This window comes from Rhinatrema bivittatum, chromosome 9 (assembly GCF_901001135.1).
Source record: "Rhinatrema bivittatum chromosome 9, aRhiBiv1.1, whole genome shotgun sequence".
NCBI classification, from domain to species: Eukaryota; Metazoa; Chordata; class Amphibia; order Gymnophiona; family Rhinatrematidae; genus Rhinatrema; species Rhinatrema bivittatum.
The window spans coordinates 193911002-193935149 of NC_042623.1; the positions used below are offsets into that span (position 1 = coordinate 193911002).

A 24148-nucleotide genomic window follows, 5' to 3' on the forward strand; every position below is an offset into this window, starting at 1 on the left:
GATTTGAGAGGCTGAACTGCCTTACAGCAACACCAGGACTCAAAAACCTTCCATATTTGCATGTACGAAAGATTAGTAGATGTTCTCATAGCTTGTAACAACGTAGAAATGACAGACTTGGGATAACCCTTACGTTTCAAACACCACCTCTCAAAAGCCTTACTGCTAGACAAAAGCGAATGGCCTAGTCTGAAAATATGGGTCCCTAACAAAGAAGGCCCGCTAGATGACCGAAGCGAATCAGGCCGTCCACTGCCAAGTTGATCAGATCTACAAACCATGGGCGATATGGCCACCCCGGAGCCACCAACACCACCTTGCTCTGATGCTTTTTTATGCGCTGCAACACTTTGCTCACAAGTGGAAAAGCAAGAAAAATATAAAGCAGAATCTCCTGAGGCCAAGGCACTTCTAGAGCATTGATGCCCTCGGCCCCGTGCTCCCTTCTCTGACTGAAAAACTGAAATGCTTTGGCATTTTGACGACTCGCTATTAGATCCACATGAGAGGAGCCCCACCTTTCATGAATGAGCTGCATTACCGGCTCCGACAACTCCCACTCGCCTGGATCCAATATCCTGCGGCTCAAATAATCTGCTTGAACGTTTTCAGCCTTGGCAATGTGTGACACCACTATCCTCTCCAGGTGTTGTTCCACTCAAAGAATCAACTCCTGCGTCTCCTGGGCTACTGCTCGACTCTTGGTTCTGCCTTGCCAATTTATGTAAGCTACTGTTGTCACATTGTCCGACAGGACCCGTACCGAACCACCTCTCACCATCGGCAGAAAAGCTGTAAGGCTAAGTGACCCGCTCTGGTCTCTAACCAATTGATAGATTTATTTATTTTTATTTGACAATTTGCAGACTCTTTCATGGACCAGCAATATTGAGCTGATTGATGCTGACAAATGGTTCCCCAACCAGAGAGACTGATATCTGAGATAATTACTATCCAATCCAGGACTTCGAGGTCTATCCTCGAAGGAGATTGGGAGTTAGAAGACACCAGGACAGACTGTCCCATGCGACTCCCTCGAGTGGCAAAGAAACTCCTCTGAGACCAGGTTCCAAAGCGCCAAAAGAGCCCTCTGCAAGGGTCTCATATGAGCAAATGCTCATGTCACCAAATCTAGGGTCGAAGCCATAGAACCCTGAACCTGCAAATAGTCCCAGATCATGGGCATTGTAAACCCTAACAAGCGCCTAATCTGCCCTTGCAGTTTCCAAACACACTCCTTCGAAAGGAATACCTTGCCTATCAGAGTGCCGAATCAAGCTTCCAGATACCCCAGGGACTGCGACAGCTGTAGGTGACTCTTTGCAAAATTCACCACCCAGCTGAGAGACTTGAGAATATCTATAAACTTCTGAACTGACTGGTGACAAAGAACCTCCAACTTCACCCTGATAAGACAGTGGCCCAGGTAAGGAAGCACCAGAACTCCTGATGCAACGCCGCTGCCATCACCACCATCACCTTGGTTAAGGTGCATGGAGCCATGGCCAACCCGAAAGAACATAAGAACATAAGAAAATGCCATACTGGGTCAGACCAAGGGTCCATCAAGCCCAGCATCCTGTTTCCAACAGTGGCCAATCCAGGCCATAAGAACCTGGCAAGTACCCAAAAACTAAGTCTATTCCATGTAACCATTGCTAATGGCAGTGGCTATTCTCTAAGTGAACTTAATAGCAGGTAATGGACTTCTCCTCCAAGAACTTATCCAATCCTTTTTTAAACACAGCTATACTAACTGCACTAACCACATTCTCTGGCAACAAATTCCAGAGTTTAATTGTGCGTTGAGTAAAAAAGAACTTTCTCCGATTAGTTTTAAATGTGCCCCATGCTAACTTCATGGAGTGCCCCCTAGTCTTTCTACTATCCGAAAGAGTAAATAACCGATTCACATCTACCCGTTTCTAGACCTCTCATGATTTTAAACACCTCTATCATATCCCCCCTCAGTCGTCTCTTCTCCAAGCTGAAAAGTCCTAACCTCTTTAGTCTTTCCTCATAGGGGAGTTGTTCCATTCCCCTTATCATTTTGGTAGCCCTTCTCTGTACCTTCTCCATCGCAATTATATCTTTTTTGAGATGCGGCGACCAGAATTGTACACAGTATTCAAGGTGCGGTCTCACCATGGAGCGATACAGAGGCATTATGACATTTTCCGTTTTATTCATCATTCCTTTTCTAATAATTCCCAACATTCTGTTTGCTTTTTTGACTGCCGCAGCACACTGCACCGACGATTTCAATGTGTTATCCACTATGACACCTAGATCTCTTTCTTGGGTTGTAGCACCTAATATGGAACCCAACATTGTGTAATTATAGCATGGGTTATTTTTCCCTATATGCATCACCTTGCACTTATCCACATTAAATTTCATCTGCCATTTGGATGCCCAATTTTCCAGTCTCACAAGGTCTTCCTGCAATTTATCACAATCTGCTTGTGATTTAACTACTCTGAACAATTTTGTGTCATCTGCAAATTTGATTATCTCACTCGTCGTATTTCTTTCCAGATCATTTATAAATATATTGAACAGTAAGTGTCCCAAAACAGATCCCTGAGGCACTCCACTGTCCACTCCCTTCCAATGAGAAAACTGCCCATTTAATCCTACTCTCTGTTTCCTGTCTTTTAGCCAGTTTGCAATCCACGAAAGGACATCGCCACCTATCCCATGACTTTTTACTTTTCCTAGAAGCCTCTCATGAGGAACTTTGTCAAACGCCTTCTGAAAATCCAAGTATATCTACCGGTTCACCTTTATCCACATGTTTATTAACTCCTTCAAAAAAGTGAAGCAGATTTGTGAGGCAAGACTTGCCCTGGGTAAAGCCATGCTGACTTTGTTCCATTAAACCCTGCCTTTCTATATGTTCTGTGATTTTGATGTTTAGAACACTTTCCACTATTTTTCCTGGCACTGAAGTCAGGCTAACCGGTCTGTAGTTTCCCGGATCGCCCCTGGAGCCCTTTTTAAATATTGGGGTTACATTTGCTATCCTCCAGTCTTCAGGTACAATGGATGATTTTAATGATAAGTTACAAATTTTTACTAATAGGTCTGAAACTGGAAATGTTGACCCAGAATCATGAACTGCAGAAAAAGCTGAGAGTCTGGCTGAATGGGAATGTGCAGATCCAGAGACACCAGAAATTCTCCCTTGCAAATCACTGCAATAACCAACGCTCTCCTGCTTGGTCTCCCGGCCTCCTCCACTAAACCTCTTCAGATGCTGCAAAATGCAGCAGCCAGGATCCTTACTAACACGCACAGGATGGACCACATCACACCGTTACTAAAAATACTTCATTGGCTACCCATACACTTCAGAATACTCTTCAAGACTCTGACCATCATTCACAAATCCATATATCATCAATCCTCTCTGCAACTCACCATACCCCTCAAATTACACTCCTCATCAAGGCCTACCAGATCTGCATACAGAGGCTTACTACAAGTTCCTCCCAGCAGTTCCACTAAACATAACTCCATCGAAAAACGAGCGCTTTCCACTGCGGGACCTCATCACTGGAACTCTCTCCCACCAGACCTACGCCAGGAACATTGTCATCTCACAGTCAGAAAAAAACTGAAAACTTGGCTCTTCGCCCAAGCTTATCGCTGAAGAAACCCATGGTACCCGCAAGGACCTCCACCCCCCGGTTGATGTCCTCTTCCAGCTACATTAAGTATCTGCTGTTCTAGAACCGCTCATGTATATTAACATTACAATTGAATCTCCACTATGTAAATATGTATTTAAGTTTAACAGAGAAGTAACCGCTCCTTGATGTTCGGCTCTTCTATACATTTAGAATAGAAATTGTTAATCTATCCTTTCTCTTCAAACAGCCATGTTCGACCTCCCTGTTTTAATGTAACTTTTCGCTTCCTGTGTTAACTGGTTTCCCCCCCCTTGTTTATTGTAAACTGGTACGATAAGACCTTGTCTTGAGCATTGGTATATTAAAAGAACTTAAATAAATAAATAAATAAATAAATAAATAAATCTCAGTGTCTCCATAGGGAATCATGGTACCTTGAGCGCTGCATTTACCTTTTCCAGATTTAGAATCGGACAGAAAGTCCCTTCTTTCTTTGGAACCACGAAGTAAACAGAATTCCTTCCCAATCCTAGCTGCTCGTGTGGAATCGGAATTAGCGGCCCCAGCTGTCACAGGCAGTCCAGCGTGTCTCAAGCTGCCACTTGTTTGTCTACGGAACCATAAGGGGAAACTAGAAACAAGTTTCAAACCGGCCGAGCAAATTCTAAAGCGTAACCATCTTTTACCACACTGAGAATCCATTGGTCCTGAACAATCTTGGCCTATTCCATGTAAAACCATGCCAGGCGATCCCCTAAAATAGGAATGACAGAGTGGACCAACCTAGCCTCATTGCGAGGAAATTCCTGCTGAGCTGCTCCCAGCAGTGCCCTGAATGGTCTCCAGGCTCCCCGAAAGGACTGACCCCAGGATTGACTCCGCAAAGAAAACTGCTTTTGCGGACCTTGTGCTGCCCTTGCTGGACGAGACCTTCGACCATCCTGAAAACGAAAACAGAACTGAAAAAATCTCTTGCCTTTAGGTTTATCTTCCAGCAATCTGCTCCAGGTCCTCACCAAACAGGAGCCGGCCTTTAAAAGGAAAAAACCTGAGACTTAGAAGATATGTCGACCAACCAGTTCTGCAACCAAAGCAACCTTCTAGTGGAAATGGCTGACACCATAATCCAGGACGATGTGTGAACCAAATCATACAGGGCATCCGCCCTGTGAACCACTGCCACCTCAACACATTTAGCCCTGTCTGCCTCATCGTCAGACCTTCCTGTATCTGCTGTACAGCATAAAACTAGTACAAATAGCAGCACGCAAACTCTGGGCTGAAAAACTCAAAAATCCTCTCGAGTTCTACCTCCAATTTACGATCTTGCACATCTTTCAGTGCAGCAGAACCAACCACTGGGATGGTCATCTTTTTAGTCACCGCCAAAACTGCAGCATTGATCTTAGGAAGGGAAAAAAACTCCAGTGTCTGCCTCAGCGGTGGATAGAGCTTTGCCATGGCCCTTCCCATCTTTAAACCTGAATTGGGAGTCTCCCACTCCCTCTCAACTGACGTGATAAGGGAAGGCCATCGGGGGACCCCACAGTCTATCCAGGACCGGGTCCACCCCCTCGAAATCAGAATCTTCCTGAGGGACTTTAACTCCCAACACTTGAATAGCCTGAGGAATTAAGGGACAGAGTTTCTCTTTTCTAAAATGATGGACTATCGTTGGGTCATCCCCCTCGGAGGCCAGGAGTTCCTCTGGATAATCCCCCAGGCCCATATCTCATGCTGCCTGATCTACTGGCAAGTCATCATCCAAAGGGTCCCCTGTCACCACAGGGGCCTCCTCTGCATCCTCTGAGTCATCTCCACCTGGTCCAGAACCCGAAGAAGGACCCAATAACGTCTGAACAGAGGGAATGCATTTTTTGACCGAGCCATCCAGCTTGGCCCCCAACGCACATCTGTCCGACAACTGGGAGTGGGAATCCGGACGAGAAAATGCTGCCTGTTGCTTAGCTAAATAAGCCTCATGCAGCAGCAATACAAAGTCAGCCAAAAAAAGATTAGATCTCCTGCTCCAGCAGCAGAGGAACCAGGACCGGGTAGCAGTGGAAAACTATCCTCCTCCGAGGCTCCCTGATCATCCCAGGAGCCTGAACGTGCTGGCAACAATTGCGAAGGGACATCTCCCTCCCCCCCACCCCCCCAACAATGTGGAAATGGATGAAAAAGAATTCAAAATGGCCGCCGTTCCCAAGCTGAGCGGGAAGAGGTCCTCCCCCTGTGCAAACCCGAACAGAAGCGGGAGCCCTCCGTGCCTTTCTCGCTCCCACCCGGCCATCTGACGAGCCCTCCCTGCCTGCCGAACAGCCAGAGCACAAACTGTGCCTATTAAGGTGCAAACGCACCAAACCGCACGCATGGCATGCTGACCCCCGGCCCATCACTAAAGGCAGGTAACCTACCTTAAAAGCAGGAGACAAATAGGTTCTAAAAACCCCAGCCAAACAGCCCAGCCGTCAGATAAAAGAGGAGAAAGTCACCCACATGGCAGAGCTGTGCTGCTGCCTGAGACTCTTTTTTTTTTTTTCCCCCAACTTTACTGAAAACTCCTCTAGGGCTGGAAGAGAGAGCCAAAAACAGAGAAACCATAAATAGTGTCCCTCAGAGTAAAAACTGTTACCCCGAGCCTGCAGCCGCCTAAGTGGCCTTATGAAGGGGAGGGATCTGGATCACCAGATTTACTCCCCACGGGCGCAAGGAGCAAGCGTACTAAAGTTTCACCAATTCCCAGCTTGTCCACCTCAACCAGACAGGGAAGGACCCACCAGGATCCAAAAAACCTCCAGGAAAAAGGCTCAAAAACACCAAAAAATTGTCCAGACTGCAGAACTGCAGGTTTTGCATTGTCTACCATCTGCTGGAGACAGAGAAATACTGAAGAACTGCAGGAGTATCAGTTAAACTTTCTCTGTCTCCATCTGCAGGAAGGGAGGCGAAGTCCAGGAGTCTGGACTGATCTGGATATGTACAGGGAACTATAAATATTTATTTTTTTTTCCGTCTAGAGATGCATAGTGATACTAGCACTGTTTCAATATGACTGAGTGCTGCTAGGCTGAAAAGACCCTCGCAAGGGGACAACAGGCGTCATTGTCCTGCCCAGCCTTACTCTGCGGTTTCGTACCTTATATGATACCTTCTTCCTGCCAGATGGCTGGCCCAGTAACCCGATCTCCAGAACCGGTAGCCATCCATCTCCTTGCGACTATCGCAGAATGGAGTGTAGCCGTAAGGAGCACCATCCAGATTAAAGTCTCTGAGTTCTTTCAGGTCAGTACGTACAATCTGAGGAGAGGAAAAGGACAAAGCCACTTAACTCAGTTCCTGCCCTAGCCCAAATGCAGCAGTGAAGGAGCAGAACATGTACTGTAGGACAACTCAAACTATCATCCAACAAGGGAAGCCTATTATGGAAGTCCATCCTATAGAGCAGTAATGCTGTCAAAATCTCAGAGCAAGGTTGTTATTTTTGCTGACTGGAAGAGCTGAACATACATAATGCTTACGGCAGGAGATAATTAAAACTGCTTTGCTCTCCTCTTTTAATACAGACCCCTCTGTGACACACATCATTGACTTTCAAACAATCTGCTAAGCCACTGCATGTCAAGAAGGCCAAACCTTTGGCAAAGCAATTGCAATCCTTTGAAGGACTAGGGTCCTGAACAGAACATGCACAGGGCAGTGATGGGAACAGCAGGAGCCTGCTCCGAGATGAGGCTCCCTTACTGAGACCTGAAGAAATCTTTCACAAAGCTTGCTGGAAACCTGGGAATATTTACTTAATGAAAATAAAAGGTCAAATTTAATATGCAGTTCAATCAAACAATAAGAAACAAACACAACACAAAAAGGCAGAGCCACAAGCATGAGAAAGCAGTAGGGCAGTCATAACAGACGCTCACACAGCTCTTCAGTAATGAGCAGAAAGCCAGCAACATTAATCATTTGCTCTTATGAATGCAGAACAGAGTAAAAAGCAGGGCAAGTCAAACAAACACCATAAAACTGAAATGGGATTTTATAAATCAAACAAATCACTAAATTATCCAACATGGAAACAAAATGAATCAATAAATTAACCATCAAGCAATTACCGCCTTGTATCAGCTGGTTGAAGTCCATCTAAAATAAAATAAACTTCAAACTCTGGAAATATTCTATCTAAAATGGAAAATATAATCATTGGGGACATTAAAATAATTTTACACAACAGTGATTCATTTTGATTCCTGTTTATTATCAGTTGGTACAGCAGTGAGAGTGTATATTATGACTGCTCTGTTTTATGCTCACATTTGTGATCCTACAGCCTTATTCCTGTCTTTTGCCAAATACGGCACAGGCAGCTAAAAAGTGGATCTTCATCCGAGCCCCAAGCAAGTGTCACACTGATACATGAAATCCATTTAATTAAGCTCATATCACTGAAGTACAGATCTTCATCCAAGCCCTTTGCAGGTGTCACACTGATACATGAAACGCATTTAATACAGCTCATATCACTGAAGTACAGGTCTTCATCCGAGCCCCAAGCAGGTGTCACACTGATACATGAAATGCATTTAATACAGCTCATATCACTGAAGTACAGATCTTCTTCCGAGCCCCCAGCAGGTGTGTCAATGATACATGAAACGTGTCTGATACAGCTCATATCACTGAAGTACAGATCTTCATCCGAGCCCCAAGCAGGTGTGTCAATGATACATGTAAAGCATGAACATTAGGGCTTCCCAAACCTGTCCTGGGGACCTCACAGGCACTCAGCTTTTCAGGATATCCACAATGAATATGCACGAGATCAATTTGTGTACACTGGAGACTTAGTATGTACTACTCAGTACTTGGATTTACTGTATATCCTGCCTTTCTGAATACGTAATTCACTCAAAGCAGGATATAGCATATTATAAAAACATTTTCTTACAAACAGGTAATTTGTAGCTTCACATTTCTCGAGTAACAGGTTTGAAAAGCAGCAGGATCTCAAAACAACTTGACAATAAAGTGAATAAAATAAATTGTGCCTTTAGGCCTAAATCTAAATAATCTGTAATAATGATTAAGCTCCGACACACAAATGCCAATGCCTAAATAAATAATACCACCAAAGAACACCAGATTGTAGCAGCATGTTTAAGGCCTTCAGGTGAAAATGCCAGTTTCACAGTCAATATCATGTTTAGTATTTGAAGACATGATAAAATAGCCAGGCTTGTATTTGTCAGAGCTCATCTGGAAGGGAGTTAGATAAGGCAGATACCGCTCCTGCGAAGGACCTATTTATTTATTAATTTGATTTAGATTCTGCTTTTATGTAAGCGGATTACGTTCAGATACTATAGGTATTTCATTATCCCCAGAGGGCTTACGTAAACCATAATATTTTATTGCTGGAGGGGCCAGTTATCGCAGGAGGTCGGTCCCTCCCTGACAAAAAATATCGTGGCAGTATTGTAGCATTCTTGTCTCGCAGTAAAAGTCTGAGGCCTTGTGAACGCACGATGGTGGCCCCAAATGCATGGGTAAAAAAAAAAAAAAAAGTCACTGGGGTCTCATGAGACCTCCCCCCCCCCCCACACACACACCGGGGCTGCCATTAGAGACAGCCCCGCAGTAAAAAGTTAAAAAACAGAAACAAGGCACAGTGCCATGGCAACCTTCCCCTGCTCAAACCCCATCCTCAATTAGGCAAAGGCCCTCCCCCAGGTCCCTTAGCTGCCCACCCCAAAGAGTGACCCTCCCTTTCCAAATAAAATACAGGCCGGTTCAGCCACTCCCCCTTACACCCTAAACCCCCCAAAATAAGCTGGTGACCCAGTCCCCTCCCCCACACTCCGGTCCCCCCTACACCCCACATGTCACAGGATGGGGCAAGGCCTGGTCGGCACCATTTTGGAAAATGGCGCTGACCTGGCCCAGAGCTAGGGGGCGCCCTGGGCCCTCCTGCTGGCCACCGATGCTTATTTTAAAGCTTAACTGGTGAGGGTTATTTTTGTGGACTTGAGAGTGGGGGAGGGGAGCAGCCTAACTGGCTTATATTTTATATGGAAAGGGGGGGGGGGGAGAATAGCTAAGGGATCTGGGGGGGGCGGTCCTTTGCCAGATTGAGGAGGGTTTTGGGCAGGGAGGAGAGTTGTCACCGTGTTTCTATCTTTTATGATTTTATTTAATGGGCTGCCTCGAATGGCAGCTCTGGGGTGGGGATGCGGCCTAGTAAGACTCACAGTGTCTTTTTTTTTTTTTTTTTACTTTTTTGGGTGATGTGGTATTGGGCCGCATGGCCCTTTAATTCTACCGTGGGAGCATCGGGATCCACGTTAGGATCTTAGTGCTCCCGCTGTAGAATACCATTTCTAGAAAAGGTGTAGATAAAATAACGTGGCTGAAAAATTTCTAACCAAAGGAGGAGAGCGTGAAACAATTAAAGTAGTCCTTACTAAACGTGGCGGTGCAAACAATTAATCTTTATTGCAATGGTGAAACTCCATAAGTTCTTGGCATAAAACAAGGTCCATTAAAACAGAATAATATCCCCCCCCACATGGCAACCATGTTTCGCCCAGTGGGCTGCATCGGGAGGGACCACGGAGGGTGTTTCAAATACACTGAGTTACAGCTTGTGGCTTCTTATTGACTGAAAGCGTTCACTGCGTTATTGTATTTACTTAGGATTAAGAACGCATGAACTGCTTTACATGGATTTGTAAAATTCAGACAAGCAAATTAGCTCCTTGTAATAGGGGTGTGTTTCAGGTCTGAATACTGCACAAGATACGCTGTTTAAGATAAATTATAGCCCTACTGGAGCTTGATAAAACTCCTTACAAGTTTGTACCTGAGGCGACAGACTTGCCCAGTCACAAGGAGCGGCAGTGGGATTTGAACTCTGGCTTCCCTGGTTCATGGCCCACTGTTCTAACCACTAGGCTACTGCTCCACTCTATTGTGGGTGATTTTTTTTTTTATTTCTTTTGTCAACAGAGTGATAATGGGAGCTTTAAGTGATGATCTTGGAAGTCTGGAAGGCGTATATGTGGTTAGTCTTCCAATCCAATACATAAGTCAATCTCCTCTTAGACAAGGGGTGGCCAAATCATGGCCCGTGGACCAAACCCAGCCCAATGACAGATTTATTTCTGTCCCTCCTCCTCCTCAATTTGCCCCATTATCTCCGGCCTGCCGGCACCTTGCAACAATATCAATAACAGCGTCCTGACATCGCAGCCTTTGTTGATGACTTCGATCAGTGTCGGTGGTCAGAGGTGATGTCCCCCCTCAGAGGCAGTATAGGGAAAGCAGTGCAGCCCCAGCAGCTGCCAATTAAAAGAGGAGCAGTGGGGCAGGAAGAGTAGGAGCTAGAATCAGCTGTGAGCTGAACAGAGAGGCCTGTGTGGCTGCTGGTGGACCCCCATCCCATCGGCAGCCAAAAAAAACCGAGACCCCCGTTCAGCTGCCAGTGGTCCCATCCCTCCGGAAGCAAAGAGGAGAGGATATGAAGCTGCACATCTGTAGCACCAGGCGAACCGAGTTGTCTTATCATCTGTGCAGGCCTCATGTCATTAAAAACGAGATCGGCATGGTGGAAGTGCTACACTTATTTTTTTTTTTTATTATTATTTATTTATTTAAGGTTTTTATATACCGGCATTCATGATAAGAATCACATCATGCTGGTTTACATATGAAGAGGAGTGAATAAATACATCAACTAGAACTATCGTGCAGGAAAAAGCAGTTACAAATAACAAGGAATGATAAACTGGGAGAAGATGGAAATAAAGGAAAGAGATTAGTAATGGCTAAAAAGTATGTACAAGGAGACGGAGATGAGCTGCTTGTTTTAAATAAGTAGAAGGTGAAGGCATTAGTTTGAAAAATTTTAATACCCTAGGGCCTGCAGAGAGGAGCAGCAGCAGGGCAGGCTTCTGTAATGATGGATCTTCTCATCCACAACTGACACATGGCGGTGGAGACAGCAGCAGCAGAGGAGTTAGAGAGGCTCCAAGGTGGGTATGGGTGTGTGTGTGTGTGTGGGGGGGGGGATGGGTGTAAATGAATGTGTGTGTGTGTGTGTGTGCGTGCGTGAGAATGAATGGGTGCCTGTGTGTGTGTGTGAGAAGGAAAGGGTGCCTGTGTGTGAGTGTGTATGAATGGGAGCTTGCTTGGCAGGAGTGTGTGAGGGAGCCAGTGACAATGAGTGCATGTATGTGTGTGTGTGCTTGTGTGTGTGAGGGAGTCAGTGAGAGTATGTATATATGTATGGGTGAGTGAGTGAGAGCACACTGTGTGTATGGGTAAGAGAGAGCATATATATATATATATATATGGGTGGGTGAGAGAGCATTGTGTCTATGGATGAGGGAGAGCATGTATGTATGTATGTGGGCAAGAGAAAGAGAGTACATGTGTGTGTAATAATCCCCCCTTCCTCTCTGCCTGCTAATGGATAATCCATGACATGGGGCATCTGGAAATGAAAAGTACCCAGGTATGGAATGTGGGTAACCTTTTAAAATCCTTACTAGTTTTAATTATTGGGTATTATTTGATGTGTCTGTATTTGTATGTGAATTTTTAACTATTTGATGTTATTATATTTGTTACTTGTTGAATTAGTCTTCTTATTGGTATGGTTGATGCTTTGGTCCTCTAACTGTGGGGTATACTTCTTACTGTACCCCTTCCACCCCCACAGAATTCTAAGGGCTCCACTAAGCTCCAGTAATGTGGCCCTGTTTAAAAAAGGTTTGCCCATCCCAGTCAGACCCTTGAATGTCTTAGGGTTTTAAATGCCATTCTGTACGGTATCAGCAGTCAGTATAGTTTAAAGGCGCGATGATAGTATTGTTTGCATCCTTCTACTAGTCATGCCGCTGAGTTCTGTATTATCTGGAATTTGTGTAGGGCCTTGCCTATTAGACCCTTATGTGACCAACACCTCCGCACCCCCGAGGTAGTTTAAATTGCCCGGGCTAAGGGAGGGGCAAGTTAAGCATAGAAAAAAATACTATGATAAATCCTTGCGGATTCGCTCACCTTGTCCCCCAACCCCAATACCACATCTGATGCCCCTTCTTAGAAACTCCTTGCTTGTAACATCATGTGCCATATAAAGGAAAGAAGCAGCTCTCCTCTGTAGGGCTGTAGAAAAAGAAAAGTTGGAGCCTTTGAAGATCTCTTTGATGCAGCTGGCAGAGGCCGCAAGGATAAGTGCCTTAAAGCAGTGAAGGATTTATAAATCTTAGGAAATGCTAATTCTCCAAGTAATCCACAGAAAGGAGCAGACTGAAATCAAGCTTTTATCGACAGATCCCTGGCACTATGAGCACCGTCCTCCTAGTAAGCTGTGCCCATGGAGGGGGGGTCTGTGCTCCTCTTAAAAAGAGCTACTTCAAACAGGGAAGGACGAAGCAAGGAGCATTTCTTACCTCCTCTCAGAGCCCCCAGTAGAAAGATTAGACAGTACTTAGCTCAGTCTCTGGGAAGAGAGACCCAGTACACGAACCTGGCGCTGGACACCACGCAGCTTTTGATCTTCTAGCATCCAGCCTCGTCCCTCTCTCTCTGGATGGTGACCCAGCCACAACTTATAAAGTCCGCTGCACTAGTCAACGTGTGCGGTTATCATGCTATGAACAAATGTGAGAAGATCTGACTTCTCAACAAGTGGCTGCAGTCTTTGTAAGTGGCAGCATTTTACCGCTGCCTGGATTTTATGGCAGCACACTTTTAGCTGTGATTTTAGTGGCAGCTCAGAGGTTCCAAATAGTATTTTCAGGTCAGGAACATGAGAACAGGCCATACTGGGTCAGACCAAGGGTCCATCAAGCCCAGCATCCTGTTTCCAGCAGTGGCCAATCCAAGTCACAAGAACCTGGCAATTACCCAAACACTAAGTCTATCCCATGCTACTGATGCAATTAATAGCAGTGGCTATTCCCTAAGTCAACTTGATTAATAGCAGGTAATGGACTTCTCCTCCAGGGATTTGTTTGTGCCTGTTTTGTATCCATAGTATTTCAATTTTGTTGGAGTTCAGGTGGCGTTTGTTGTTTTTCGTCCAATCTTGAATGGCTGTAAGACATGTGCATAGTTTATTTATAGCTGTTGATAGGTCTGGGTCCTTTGGTAGCATGAGCTGGACATCATCTGCATAGACATAGGCCTTTCTGTCAAAGGTTAAAATCAGCTGTGTGGATGTTGGAAAAGCACTGGTGACAGTATGGAGCCTTGAGGAACCACACAATTCAAGATCCAGGGTACCAACGAGTCATCAGCAAAGTTTTCTGATTGCTGCCTATCTGACAGAGAGTGAAGCCAGGATAGGACCTTACTGCTCAAGCAGCCTCTGCTAGACAGCATGAAATTGTGATCTACGATGTTGAAAGCTGCCGAGAAATCCAACAACATTAGAACTGCTGCCTGGCTTCTATAGTGGTTATTTAAGGAGATCATCCAATGGAGCTATGAGGACTGATCTGTGGCTTTTTCTGAAACTGATCTCATATATATTCATGGAGGTGTCCTGAGCACCTTACTAGCTGAGAGGTCACCAGGACAGGTCTGGGAAGCTATGATGATTACAGCCTGGACAGCTGGACAGTGGATCTTCATCAAAGCCCCATGCAAGTGTCACAACCCCTAGTTTTCTGTGGCAGTTCAAAAGTAGATCCTGCAGCAAGTGTTTGCAAATTGGGCTCCAAAGTATCTCAAATTCTGCAGCAATTATTCAGCACATTTGTATATTAAATATTGCTTTGTTTTTACTTTATATAAAGTTGCTTTGTGACACTGTGTGGTTAATTTATTTAGTTCTTTTAGGGGAAGGGGACCTCAGGAAGGATATGAAGAGGATTAGGAAGAGGGGGATCAGGTGGAAGGGAAGAGAGGAGGAATCAGAGAATAGAGGGAAGAAGGATCACAAGGAGAGGCAAGGGAAGGGGCGATCAGGTATCAAGAAAGAGATGGGAGAGGAAGAAACCACTCTCACACCTTCTCCAGACCCCGATTCCTTTTCTCACTCATTCACACCCGACCTGCAACTCCTTCCCATCCCCCTTACTCTTCCTTCTGCACCCACTCCCAGTTCCTTTCATTCCCCTTCCCCCCACCCCAGTCCATCCTGGCTTGGAGCCCTGAGGACAGCGGAAGTACAGTATTCAGGGCTGTTCTCCCTCCTGTACTGTTTGGGATCTGCCCCATTGCACTACGGCATCCTGTGTAGCTCAAAACATTCCAGGCTGGCCTCAAACAGCACAGGAGGAGGACGCAGTCTGAAATGACGCACTGCTGCTGTCCTCCTAGCCCCAAGCTGGGATTGACATGGGTGAAGAGGTAAGGATGCCCCATTGGTCACGATTTCTATTTTCTCTTCCAGCTGGTTTCCAGTCTCCCACAACAATTCCGCTGACAAATTCCACACAGCAAGGGATGGATTTTGTGGCTCTTACTGCACATATGGATGTGCAGAAAATGGGGGGCCTTGCATGTAGAGGACCATTTTATATGTCATTTACGTATGTCAATAGCGATTTAAATGTGGCAACTGGTCATCTGAAAACTGCCCTCTCTTTGGCAGCAAGTTTAGATCAGGAGAGGCTAATAATGTGTGTTGATTGCATCTTCAAATCCGCATGCATTATACTCCAGGAAATAAGTACCTGCAGAAAAATCAGGTGCAAATGTCCAGGGCAAGTGGGGTTACCTGCTGCAAATTTCACAGTGAAAGGAGGCATGCCCATTGAAATTTGGGATAAAAGGTGCTCACAGACTGTCCCAAAATGCACACTTTGAAAATTGCCCACAAAGGACACGTACACAGCATGGACAGCTGAAGAACGGATTTTAATTCGAGCCCCCCCCCCCAAAAGCACGTGTCACACTGATACACATAAAGCATGAATACAGCATGGACAGCCGAGGTGTGGACTCAGGGAAGGAGATATTTCAAAGCAGGGGGTTTATATTCTTAAATTATTAGGAAACAAATGAAATATCAAAAAAATTAAAGAGGAAGCAGCTAAGATCAGAAGCCAGCAGGCTGAGCAGCTGAAGAAGCCACTTAGTAATGTGGCTCTTAAGCTCTTATCTTCTCCAATCTTTGCAGTCTAATCCCCACCCCTCAATGATGGTAAAATATCAATCCACCAAGCCGAATGCACATAAAGTCAAAGCTACTAAGGAAAGCATGTCGGAAAACTGCAGAGAAATCTGAAATTGTGTCTTTCACCTGATTTTAACTACAGAAGCCAAGTCCCCATTTCTCTGCTATGCAGACAAGTTTGAAGGAACTCAAATAGTGTCCCCCCCTAGGGGCACTGAAACCATCCAACTTACCTGATCCGCATCTACAAAGAGGAACTTATCAACCATGAGCGGGAAGAGCACGTCCAGGAAGAGGATCTTGTAACCCCAGATAATCCGCTGCTTCTCTGTTTGCTGGTGGAGCCACCGTGGCCACTTGTACTGTACCAGCTCATACTGAAAGTTGTACTTTTCTGCCATGTACGGGATAAACTCCTAGGATGAGAAAACACACCAGTATGAAGAGGTTGCAAGGAAACGGCCATGCAGCGATACTGGATGGGTAACGGAGATGGAAGGAACACAAAGACTGAAGCCGGAGGCAGTGCCGTGTGTATATAATATTTAGAGCCTTCTGACCATTGACTAAAACCGATAAACCCTGAAAAATCCACCTCCCAGCTGAAAACTGGGGCTGTCCGTTTTAACCGATAAGCCCCTCTATCTTATGAAACACCTACCATACTACCAATTCCTCTACAACTCCTATACAAAAGAGCACAGCTTATCCATTAGCCAGAAACTCTCTTTATTGAGAAAATGGATCTCTGGTTTGTTTCTTCTCTTATCAGCTAACTTCAGCCACAGCTCCTCTCCCTCCTGCATGGTTCACAGCTCAGATAAGCTGCTTGAACCATGGTGTGCGCACAGATTTATCCATCCTGAATGCACAGCAGGGATAAGAGTGATGGCAGAAGGAACAAGCCAGAAGAGAGCTGGGTCGGGGTTAAACCATGGTAGTTGGGGGGAGCAGAAGGGAAACCAGAATTTCTATTATTATGAAAAAAAAAATGTTTTAATTGGAATGGTCTTAGTCCTGACCACTCTAGATAAACGGTGCTATACTGTATATCGATCTAAAAGGGAATGAGAACATGCTGTACCATTGCTAATGTGCTGCAAAATTCTGTCACACTATTTTGCTGGTATACTTGGGTGGATCTGTATTACTGCTCACAAGTCTAACAAGTTCTCTCTCTAATGCATTCACAATAATAGGAAATGCCTTGGATAAGCAGCATTGGGATGACCTCACTTATGTACCAGGTTCGGAATGCAAGCTTATTATGTGGGGTGTCCTGGCTATACTATTGGCCTGGTATAGCTTTATAGATTCTGTCATGTATATAGTTAAGGCTCCCTTGCTATTGCCACAACAGACCAGAAACAAAGACTATGGAAAAAATGTTTACAATCAGGAAAAAGAGAAAGGAAAAAGGGTGGTGGATTATACACATTATGATGGCAATTTTCAAAGGGATTTATGCAGATAAATGAGACCTTACCTGCCAAAAAAAAGAAAACCTCTTTGAAAACTGCCCAGATATAAAGGGCAGTACCAGGGATGGGTCCAATGTGAGAGGCTAAGATCATTTGCAGGTGACCTTCCGCCCATTCCATCAGCTGGTCTATTTCCTGCGACACTTGATGGCTCCTGGTTCCTCCCTGGCGATTGATATAGGCCGCCATCAACGCGCTGTCTGACATTACGTGAACTGCTTGATTCCACAGCCTGTGGCTGAACTGCAAAGCCTGCCAGCTGTACCGCCCGAGCCTCCAGGCGATTGATGTTCCACCAGGACTCTTTGGGCATTCCAGCACTCCTGGGCCGTTAACTCCAGACAGTGAGCCCCCTAACCGTGGAAACTCGCATCTGTCGTGAGAACCAACCAGACTGGAGAGGACAAGAGAACTCCCTTTCTCAGCTGATCCTCCTGAAACCACTTCTGGAGGTGGGAGCAGATTTCCATTGGCAAGTGCAGCTGAACCACATAATCCTGATTCTTCAGGTACCAACGAGATAGCAGAGAGTGCTGCAGAGGATGCATTTGCATCCTTGCCCACAGCACCATTTCCATGGTAGCTACCCTGAAGCAGAATACCTGTAGGTAGGACCACACCGTCAGGCGCATGGTGTTCATCAACTGTCGCACTTGAGACATCAATTTTTGGATCCGAAGTTCCGGTGGAAAACTGTCCAATGTCGAACTAGACCCCCGGATACTCCAACGACTGGGATGGTTGAAGATTGCTCTTGGTCAGGTTCACCTCCCAACCGAGCTTCTGCAATATGGAGCTTACCTTGTATGTCACCAGGTGGCTCTCTTCCTGAGACTTGGCTCAAATCAGCCAGTCGTCCAAATACGGGTGCACCAGGATTCCTTCTTTTCGCAAGGCTGCCGCCTTTGAGAACGGTGGCTAGACCAAAAGGCAGCGCCCGAAGCTGATAATGAGAACGGTGGCTAGACCAAAAGACCAAAAGGCAGCGCCCGAAGCTGATAATGTCACCTCCAACACCGCAAAGCGTAGAAAGTGTTGGTGTTCCAACTGGATGGGAATATGAAGGAAAGCCTCTGAAAGATCCAAGGAGGTCAGAAATTCCCCCAACTGCACCGCCATTATTACAGAGCATAAGTTTTCCATTCGAAAATGAGTCATCTTCAAGTGATGGTTGATTCTCTTGAGATCCAAGATTGGACGAAAGAGAAAAATAAATGGAATATCACCCCATACTTTCTTGAGAAGTGGGGCACTGGAACCACAGCCCTCAGTCTGAGGAGCCTTTGAAGCATGAACTCCACTACCTGCTTCTGCGGGGAGTGGCAAGGGGGCACCATGAACATGCCCTGAGGAATACTGCAAAATTCCAGTGCATACCCTTTGCATATCACCTCCAAGACCCTCTGGTCCGACGTGATCTCGACCCACCTCTGATGAGAGAGAGACGGACGTCCCCCTATTTCCTATAACGGAAGGTGGGTCAGCAAACCTTCATTGGGAAGCTCTGGAAGGTCCACCACCGAGCCCACTCCTCTCTTGGGCTGCCAGGGACGAAAGGACTGAGACCTACCAAAAGACAGTCCGCTGAAAGGCCATCCTCACTAGAGACGAAAACGCCTGGAACCCCAGAAACGGCCCCTCATACCAAAGGTGCACTAGACCTGTTTCTTATCCTCTGACAAATGAGGCACCGGAGACTCGCCCCACTTACTGGTCAATTTCTCCATCTCACTCCCAAACAAGAGTGAGCCTTTAAAGGGCATCTTGGTAAGATTGGCTTTGGAAGCTGTGTCAGCTGACCAATTTCACAACCAGAGTTGATGCCTGGCCGCCATCACCGAAGCCACTCCTCTGGCCGAGGTCTGGACCAAATCACAGCCTGCGTCTGCTAAAAGGCGGCAGCATTCTCCATAACCACTCTAGAATTCCCTCCAGACTCATCAACCTCCTGAGAGAGAAGCAGACAAGATATCATCACTAGGGCACAACAGGAGGCAATTTGTAAATTCATCACCACTGCCTCAAAGGCTTGCTTAAGAATCCTTCAATCATGTACAGCCTTCAAAGGCTGCTCCTCCCTCCACAGGGATAGTCGACCGCTTAAACATGCACGTACCAGATCATCCACTTTGGGAAAACGCAAATGTTCTCTCACATCTGGATCCAGGGGGTACAGGCCTTCCAATGTTCAACCCCCTTTAAAATTTGCCTCTGGGGCATCCCATTCCAGATCAATCAATTCCTGGATGGCATCCATCACTGGGAAAAAACAAGAGGCTTTATGTAAGGAAACCAAAATGGGATTCTTCCTTGGCTCTGACATAACATCTGAACCAGGAACACCCAGCTGTTTCAAGGTCTGGGAAATCAGGGCTGGCAGTTCATCTCTATGAAAAAAACGCAACATGGTTCGATACAGTTCCAGCCCTGGAAGAATTTCCCAATCTTCCGGGGAATCAGGATCAACCTCATCATCAGTGCCATCCAGATCCCTGTTGGGAACACCCACAGGAAGTCGAGGCGAGTCCCAGCAGAGAGGAGAGGATAGGAAAGGGGGAGGAGTGGCTCTTTATGTCAGAAACAATATCCAATCATCTGAGCTGCAAGGAAGATGGGGCAATGAAGAAGCACTATGGGCCGACCTAAAAAAAGATGGGGCATTATTTTTATTGGAGTGGTTTACAGGCTTCCAAACCAAAAGGAAGAGCTGGACAGAGATCTGGTTGAAGACATCCAAAAGATAGGAAAGAAGGGAGAAGTGGTGATCGTTGGAGACTTTAATATGCCAGATGTAGACTGGAGAATCCCATCTACAGAATCTAATAATAGTAGAGAAATAGTGGATGCCCTGCAAGTTGCTTTGTTCAAACAAATGGTAATGGAACCCACGAGAGAAGGAGCTATACTCGAGTTAGTGCTCACTAATGGAGATAATGTCTCTGATGTCCAGGTGGGCACCCACCTCAGCAGCCAAACGGTATGGTTTAATATCACAAAAAGGATACGGAAAAGAAGCACAAAGACCCAAGTTTTGCAGTTCAAAAACACGGACTTTGATGAAATGGGTAAGTACCTGGAAGAAGAACTAAAAGGCTGGGAGAACGAGAGAGGTGTGGATCAACAGTGGACCAATCTAAAAGGAGCAGTTACCAAGGCAACTAATCTATATGTTAGAAAAGTAAAGAAGAGCAAAAGAAAAATGAAACCTATCTAGTTCTCAAAGGAGGTGGCTGACAAAATAAAGGCCAAAAGAACAGCGTTCAAGAAATATAAAAGATCCCAAAGGGAGGAGCACAATGAAAAATATCTGGTAGAACTGAGGGAGACGAAGAAATTAATCAAGACGGCAAAAAGTCAAGCGGAAGAGAGGATTGTCAAGGATGTAAAGAGAGGTGACAAAACATTTTTCAGATATATCAGTGAAAAGAGAAAAGTTCAAAGTGGTTTAGTGAAATTGAAAGATGGAAAGGATCAATGTGTGGAGAGAGACGAAGAAATGGCAGAAATATTAAATGAATACTTCAGTTCTGTGTTCTCTAAAGAGGACCCTGGAGAAGGACCGTCGCTAGTTAACAAGAAACTGGAGGGGAGTGGAGTAGATGTAACTCCATTTACAGTAAAAAATGTATGGGAAGAGCTGGGGAAACTGAAAGTGGACAAAGCCATGGGGCCTGATGAGGTTCATCCCAGGATACTGAGGGAGCTCAGAGATGTGCTTGCAGGTCCACTGTGTGACTTGTTCAATAGATCCCTAGAAACGGGAGTGGTGCCAAGTGATTGGAGAAGAGCGGTGGTGGTCCCGCTTCCCAAGAGTGGGAACAGAGAAGAGGCTGGTAACTACAGACCGGCTAGCCTCACTTTGGTGGTGGGAAAAGTAATGGAGTCACTGTTGAAAGAGAGAATAGTGAACTATCTACAGTCGGGAGAATTGCTGGACCAGAGGCAGCATGGATTCACCAGGGGAAGATCCTGTCAGACAAATCTGATTGACTTTTTTGACTGGGTAACCAAGGAATTGGATCAAGGAAGAGCACTCGATGTCATCTACTTGGATTTCAGCAAAGCTTTTGATACGGTCCCGCATAGGAGACTGGTGAATAAAATGAGAAGCTTAGGAGTGAGTGCCAAGGTGGTGGCCTGGATTGCAAACTGGTTGACGGACAGAAGACAATGTGTGATGGTAAATGGAACTCTTTCTGAAGAGAGAGCAGTTTTAAGCGGTGTACAGCAAGGATCGGTGTTGGGACCGGTCCTGTTCAATATCTTTGTGAGCGATATTGCGGACGGGATAGAAGGTAAGATTTGTCTTTTTGCGGATGACACTAAGACCTGCAACAGAGTGGACACGCCGGAAGGAGTGGAGAGAATGAGACGGGATTTAAGGAAGCTGGAAGAATGGTCGAAGATATGGCAGCTGAGATTCAATGCCAAGAAGTGCAGAGTCATGCATATGGGGAGTGGAAATCCGAATTAACTGTATTCGATGGGGGGAGAAAGGCTTATGCGCACGGAGCAGGAGAGAGACCTTGGGATGATGGTGTCTAATGATCTGAAGTCGGTGAAACAATGTGACAAGGCGATAGCTAAAGCCAGAAGAACATAAGAACATAAGAAAATGCCATACTGGGTCAGACCAAGGGTCCATCAAGCCCAGCATCCTGTTTCCAACAGTGGCCAATCCAGACCATAAGAACCTGGCAAGTACCCAAAAACTAAGTCTATTCCATGTAACCATTGCTAATGGCAGTGGCTATTCTCTAAGTGAACTTAATAGCAGGTAATGGACTTCTCCTCCAAGAACTTATCCAATCCTTTTTTAAACACAGCTATACTAACTGCACGAACCACATTCTCTGGCAACAAATTCCAGAGTTTAATTGTGCGTTGAGTAAAAAAGAATTTTCTCCGATTAGTTTTAAATGTGCCCCATGCTAACTTCATGGAGTGTCCCCTAGTCCTTCTACTATCCGAAAGAGTAAATAACCGATTCACATCTACCCGTTCTAGACCTCTCATGATTTTAAACACCTCTATCATATCCCCCCTCAGTCGTCTCTTCTCCAAGCTGAAAAGTCCTAACCTCTTTAGTCTTTCCTCATAGGGGAGTTGTTCCATTCCCCTTATCATTTTGGTAGCCCTTCTCTGTACCTTCTCCATCGCAATTATATCTTTTTTGAGATGCGGCGACCAGAATTGTACACAGTATTCAAGGTGCAGTCTCACCATGGAGCGATACAGAGGCATTATGACATTTTCCGTTTTATTCATCATTCCTTTTCTAATAATTCCCAACATTCTGTTTGCTTTTTTGACTGCCGCAGCACACTGAACCGACGATTTCAATGTGTTATCCACTATGACACCTAGATCTCTTTCATGGGTTGTAGCACCTAATATGGAACCCAACATTGTGTAATTATAGCATGGGTTATTTTTCCCTATATGCATCACCTTGCACTTATCCACATTAAATTTCATCTGCCATTTGGATGCCCAATTTTCCAGTCTCACAAGGTCTTCCTGCAATTTATCACAATCTGCTTGTGATTTAACTACTCTGCACAATTTTGTGTCATCTGCAAATTTGATTATCTCACTCGTCGTATTTCTTTCCAGATCATTTATAAATATATTGAACAGTAAGGGTCCCAATACAGATCCCTGAGGCACTCCACTGTCCACTCCCTTCCACTGAGAAAATTGCCCATTTAATCCTACTCTCTGTTTCCTGTCTTTTAGCCAGTTTGCAATCCACGAAAGGACATCGCCACCTATCCCATGACTTTTTACTTTTCCTAGAAGCCTCTCATGAGGAACTTTGTCAAACGCTTTCTGAAAATCCAAGTATACTATATCTACCGGTTCACCTTTATCCACATTGTTTATTAACTCCTTCAAAAAAGTGAAGCAGATTTGTGAGGCAAGACTTGCCCTGGGTAAAGCCATGCTGACTTTGTTCCATTAAACCATGTCTTTCTATATGTTCTGTGATTTTGATGTTTAGAACACTTTCCACTATTTTTCCTGGCACTGAAGTCAGGCTAACCGGTCTGTAGTTTCCCGGATCGCCCCTGGAGCCCTTTTTAAATATTGGGGTTACATGTGCTATCCTCCAGTCTTCAGGTACAATGGATGATTTTAATGATAAGTTACAAATTTTTACTAATAGGTCTGAAATTTCATTTTTTAGTTCCTTCAGAACTCTGGGGTGTATACCATCCGGTCCAGGTGATTTACTACTCTTCAGTTTGTCAATCAGGCCTACCACATCTTCTAGGTTCACCGTGATTTGATTCAGTCCATCTGAATCATTACCCATGAAAACCTTCTCCATTACGGGTACCTCCCCAACATCCTCTTCAGTAAACACCGAAGCATAGAAATCATTTAATCTTTCCGCGATGGCCTTATCTTCTCTAAGTGCCCCTTTAACCCCTCGATCATCTAACGGTCCAACTGACTCCCTCACAGGCTTTCTGCTTCGGATATATTTAAAAAAGTTTTTACTGTGAGTTTTTGCCTCACTTCTTTTCAAATTCTCTCTTTTGCCAAATTCTCTCTTTTGCCAAATTCTCTCTTTTGCCAACTTCTTTTCAAATTCTCTCTTAGCCTGTCTTATCAATGTCTTACATTTAACTTGCCAATGTTTATGCTTTATCCTATTTTCTTCTGTTGGATCCTTCTTCCAATTTTTGAATGAAGATCTTTTGGTTAAAATAGCTTCTTTCACCTCCCCTTTTAACCATGCCGGTAATCGTTTTGCCTTCTTTCCACCTTTCTTAATGTGTGGAATACATCTGGACTGTGCTTCTAGAATGGTATTTTTTAACAATGACCACGCCTCTTGGACATTTTTTACTTTTGTAGCTGCTCCTTTCAGTTTTTTTCTAACAATTTTTCTCATTTTA

At 45.1% G+C, this 24148-nt stretch overlaps 1 protein-coding gene across 2 annotated transcripts in view; it reads right to left on the reverse strand.

Moving 5' to 3' along the window:
* UGGT1 (UDP-glucose glycoprotein glucosyltransferase 1) overlaps positions 1-24148 on the reverse strand; it is a 246543-nt gene that overhangs the window by 18710 nt on the left and 203685 nt on the right. For both annotated transcript variants that reach the window (XM_029615446.1, XM_029615445.1), the window contains 2 exons: positions 15993-16175; positions 6775-6935 (listed from right to left, as the gene is read on the reverse strand). In XM_029615446.1, the coding sequence (XP_029471306.1) occupies positions 6775-6935; positions 15993-16175 (344 nt within the window). The remainder of the gene's footprint in view (positions 1-6774; positions 6936-15992; positions 16176-24148) is intronic.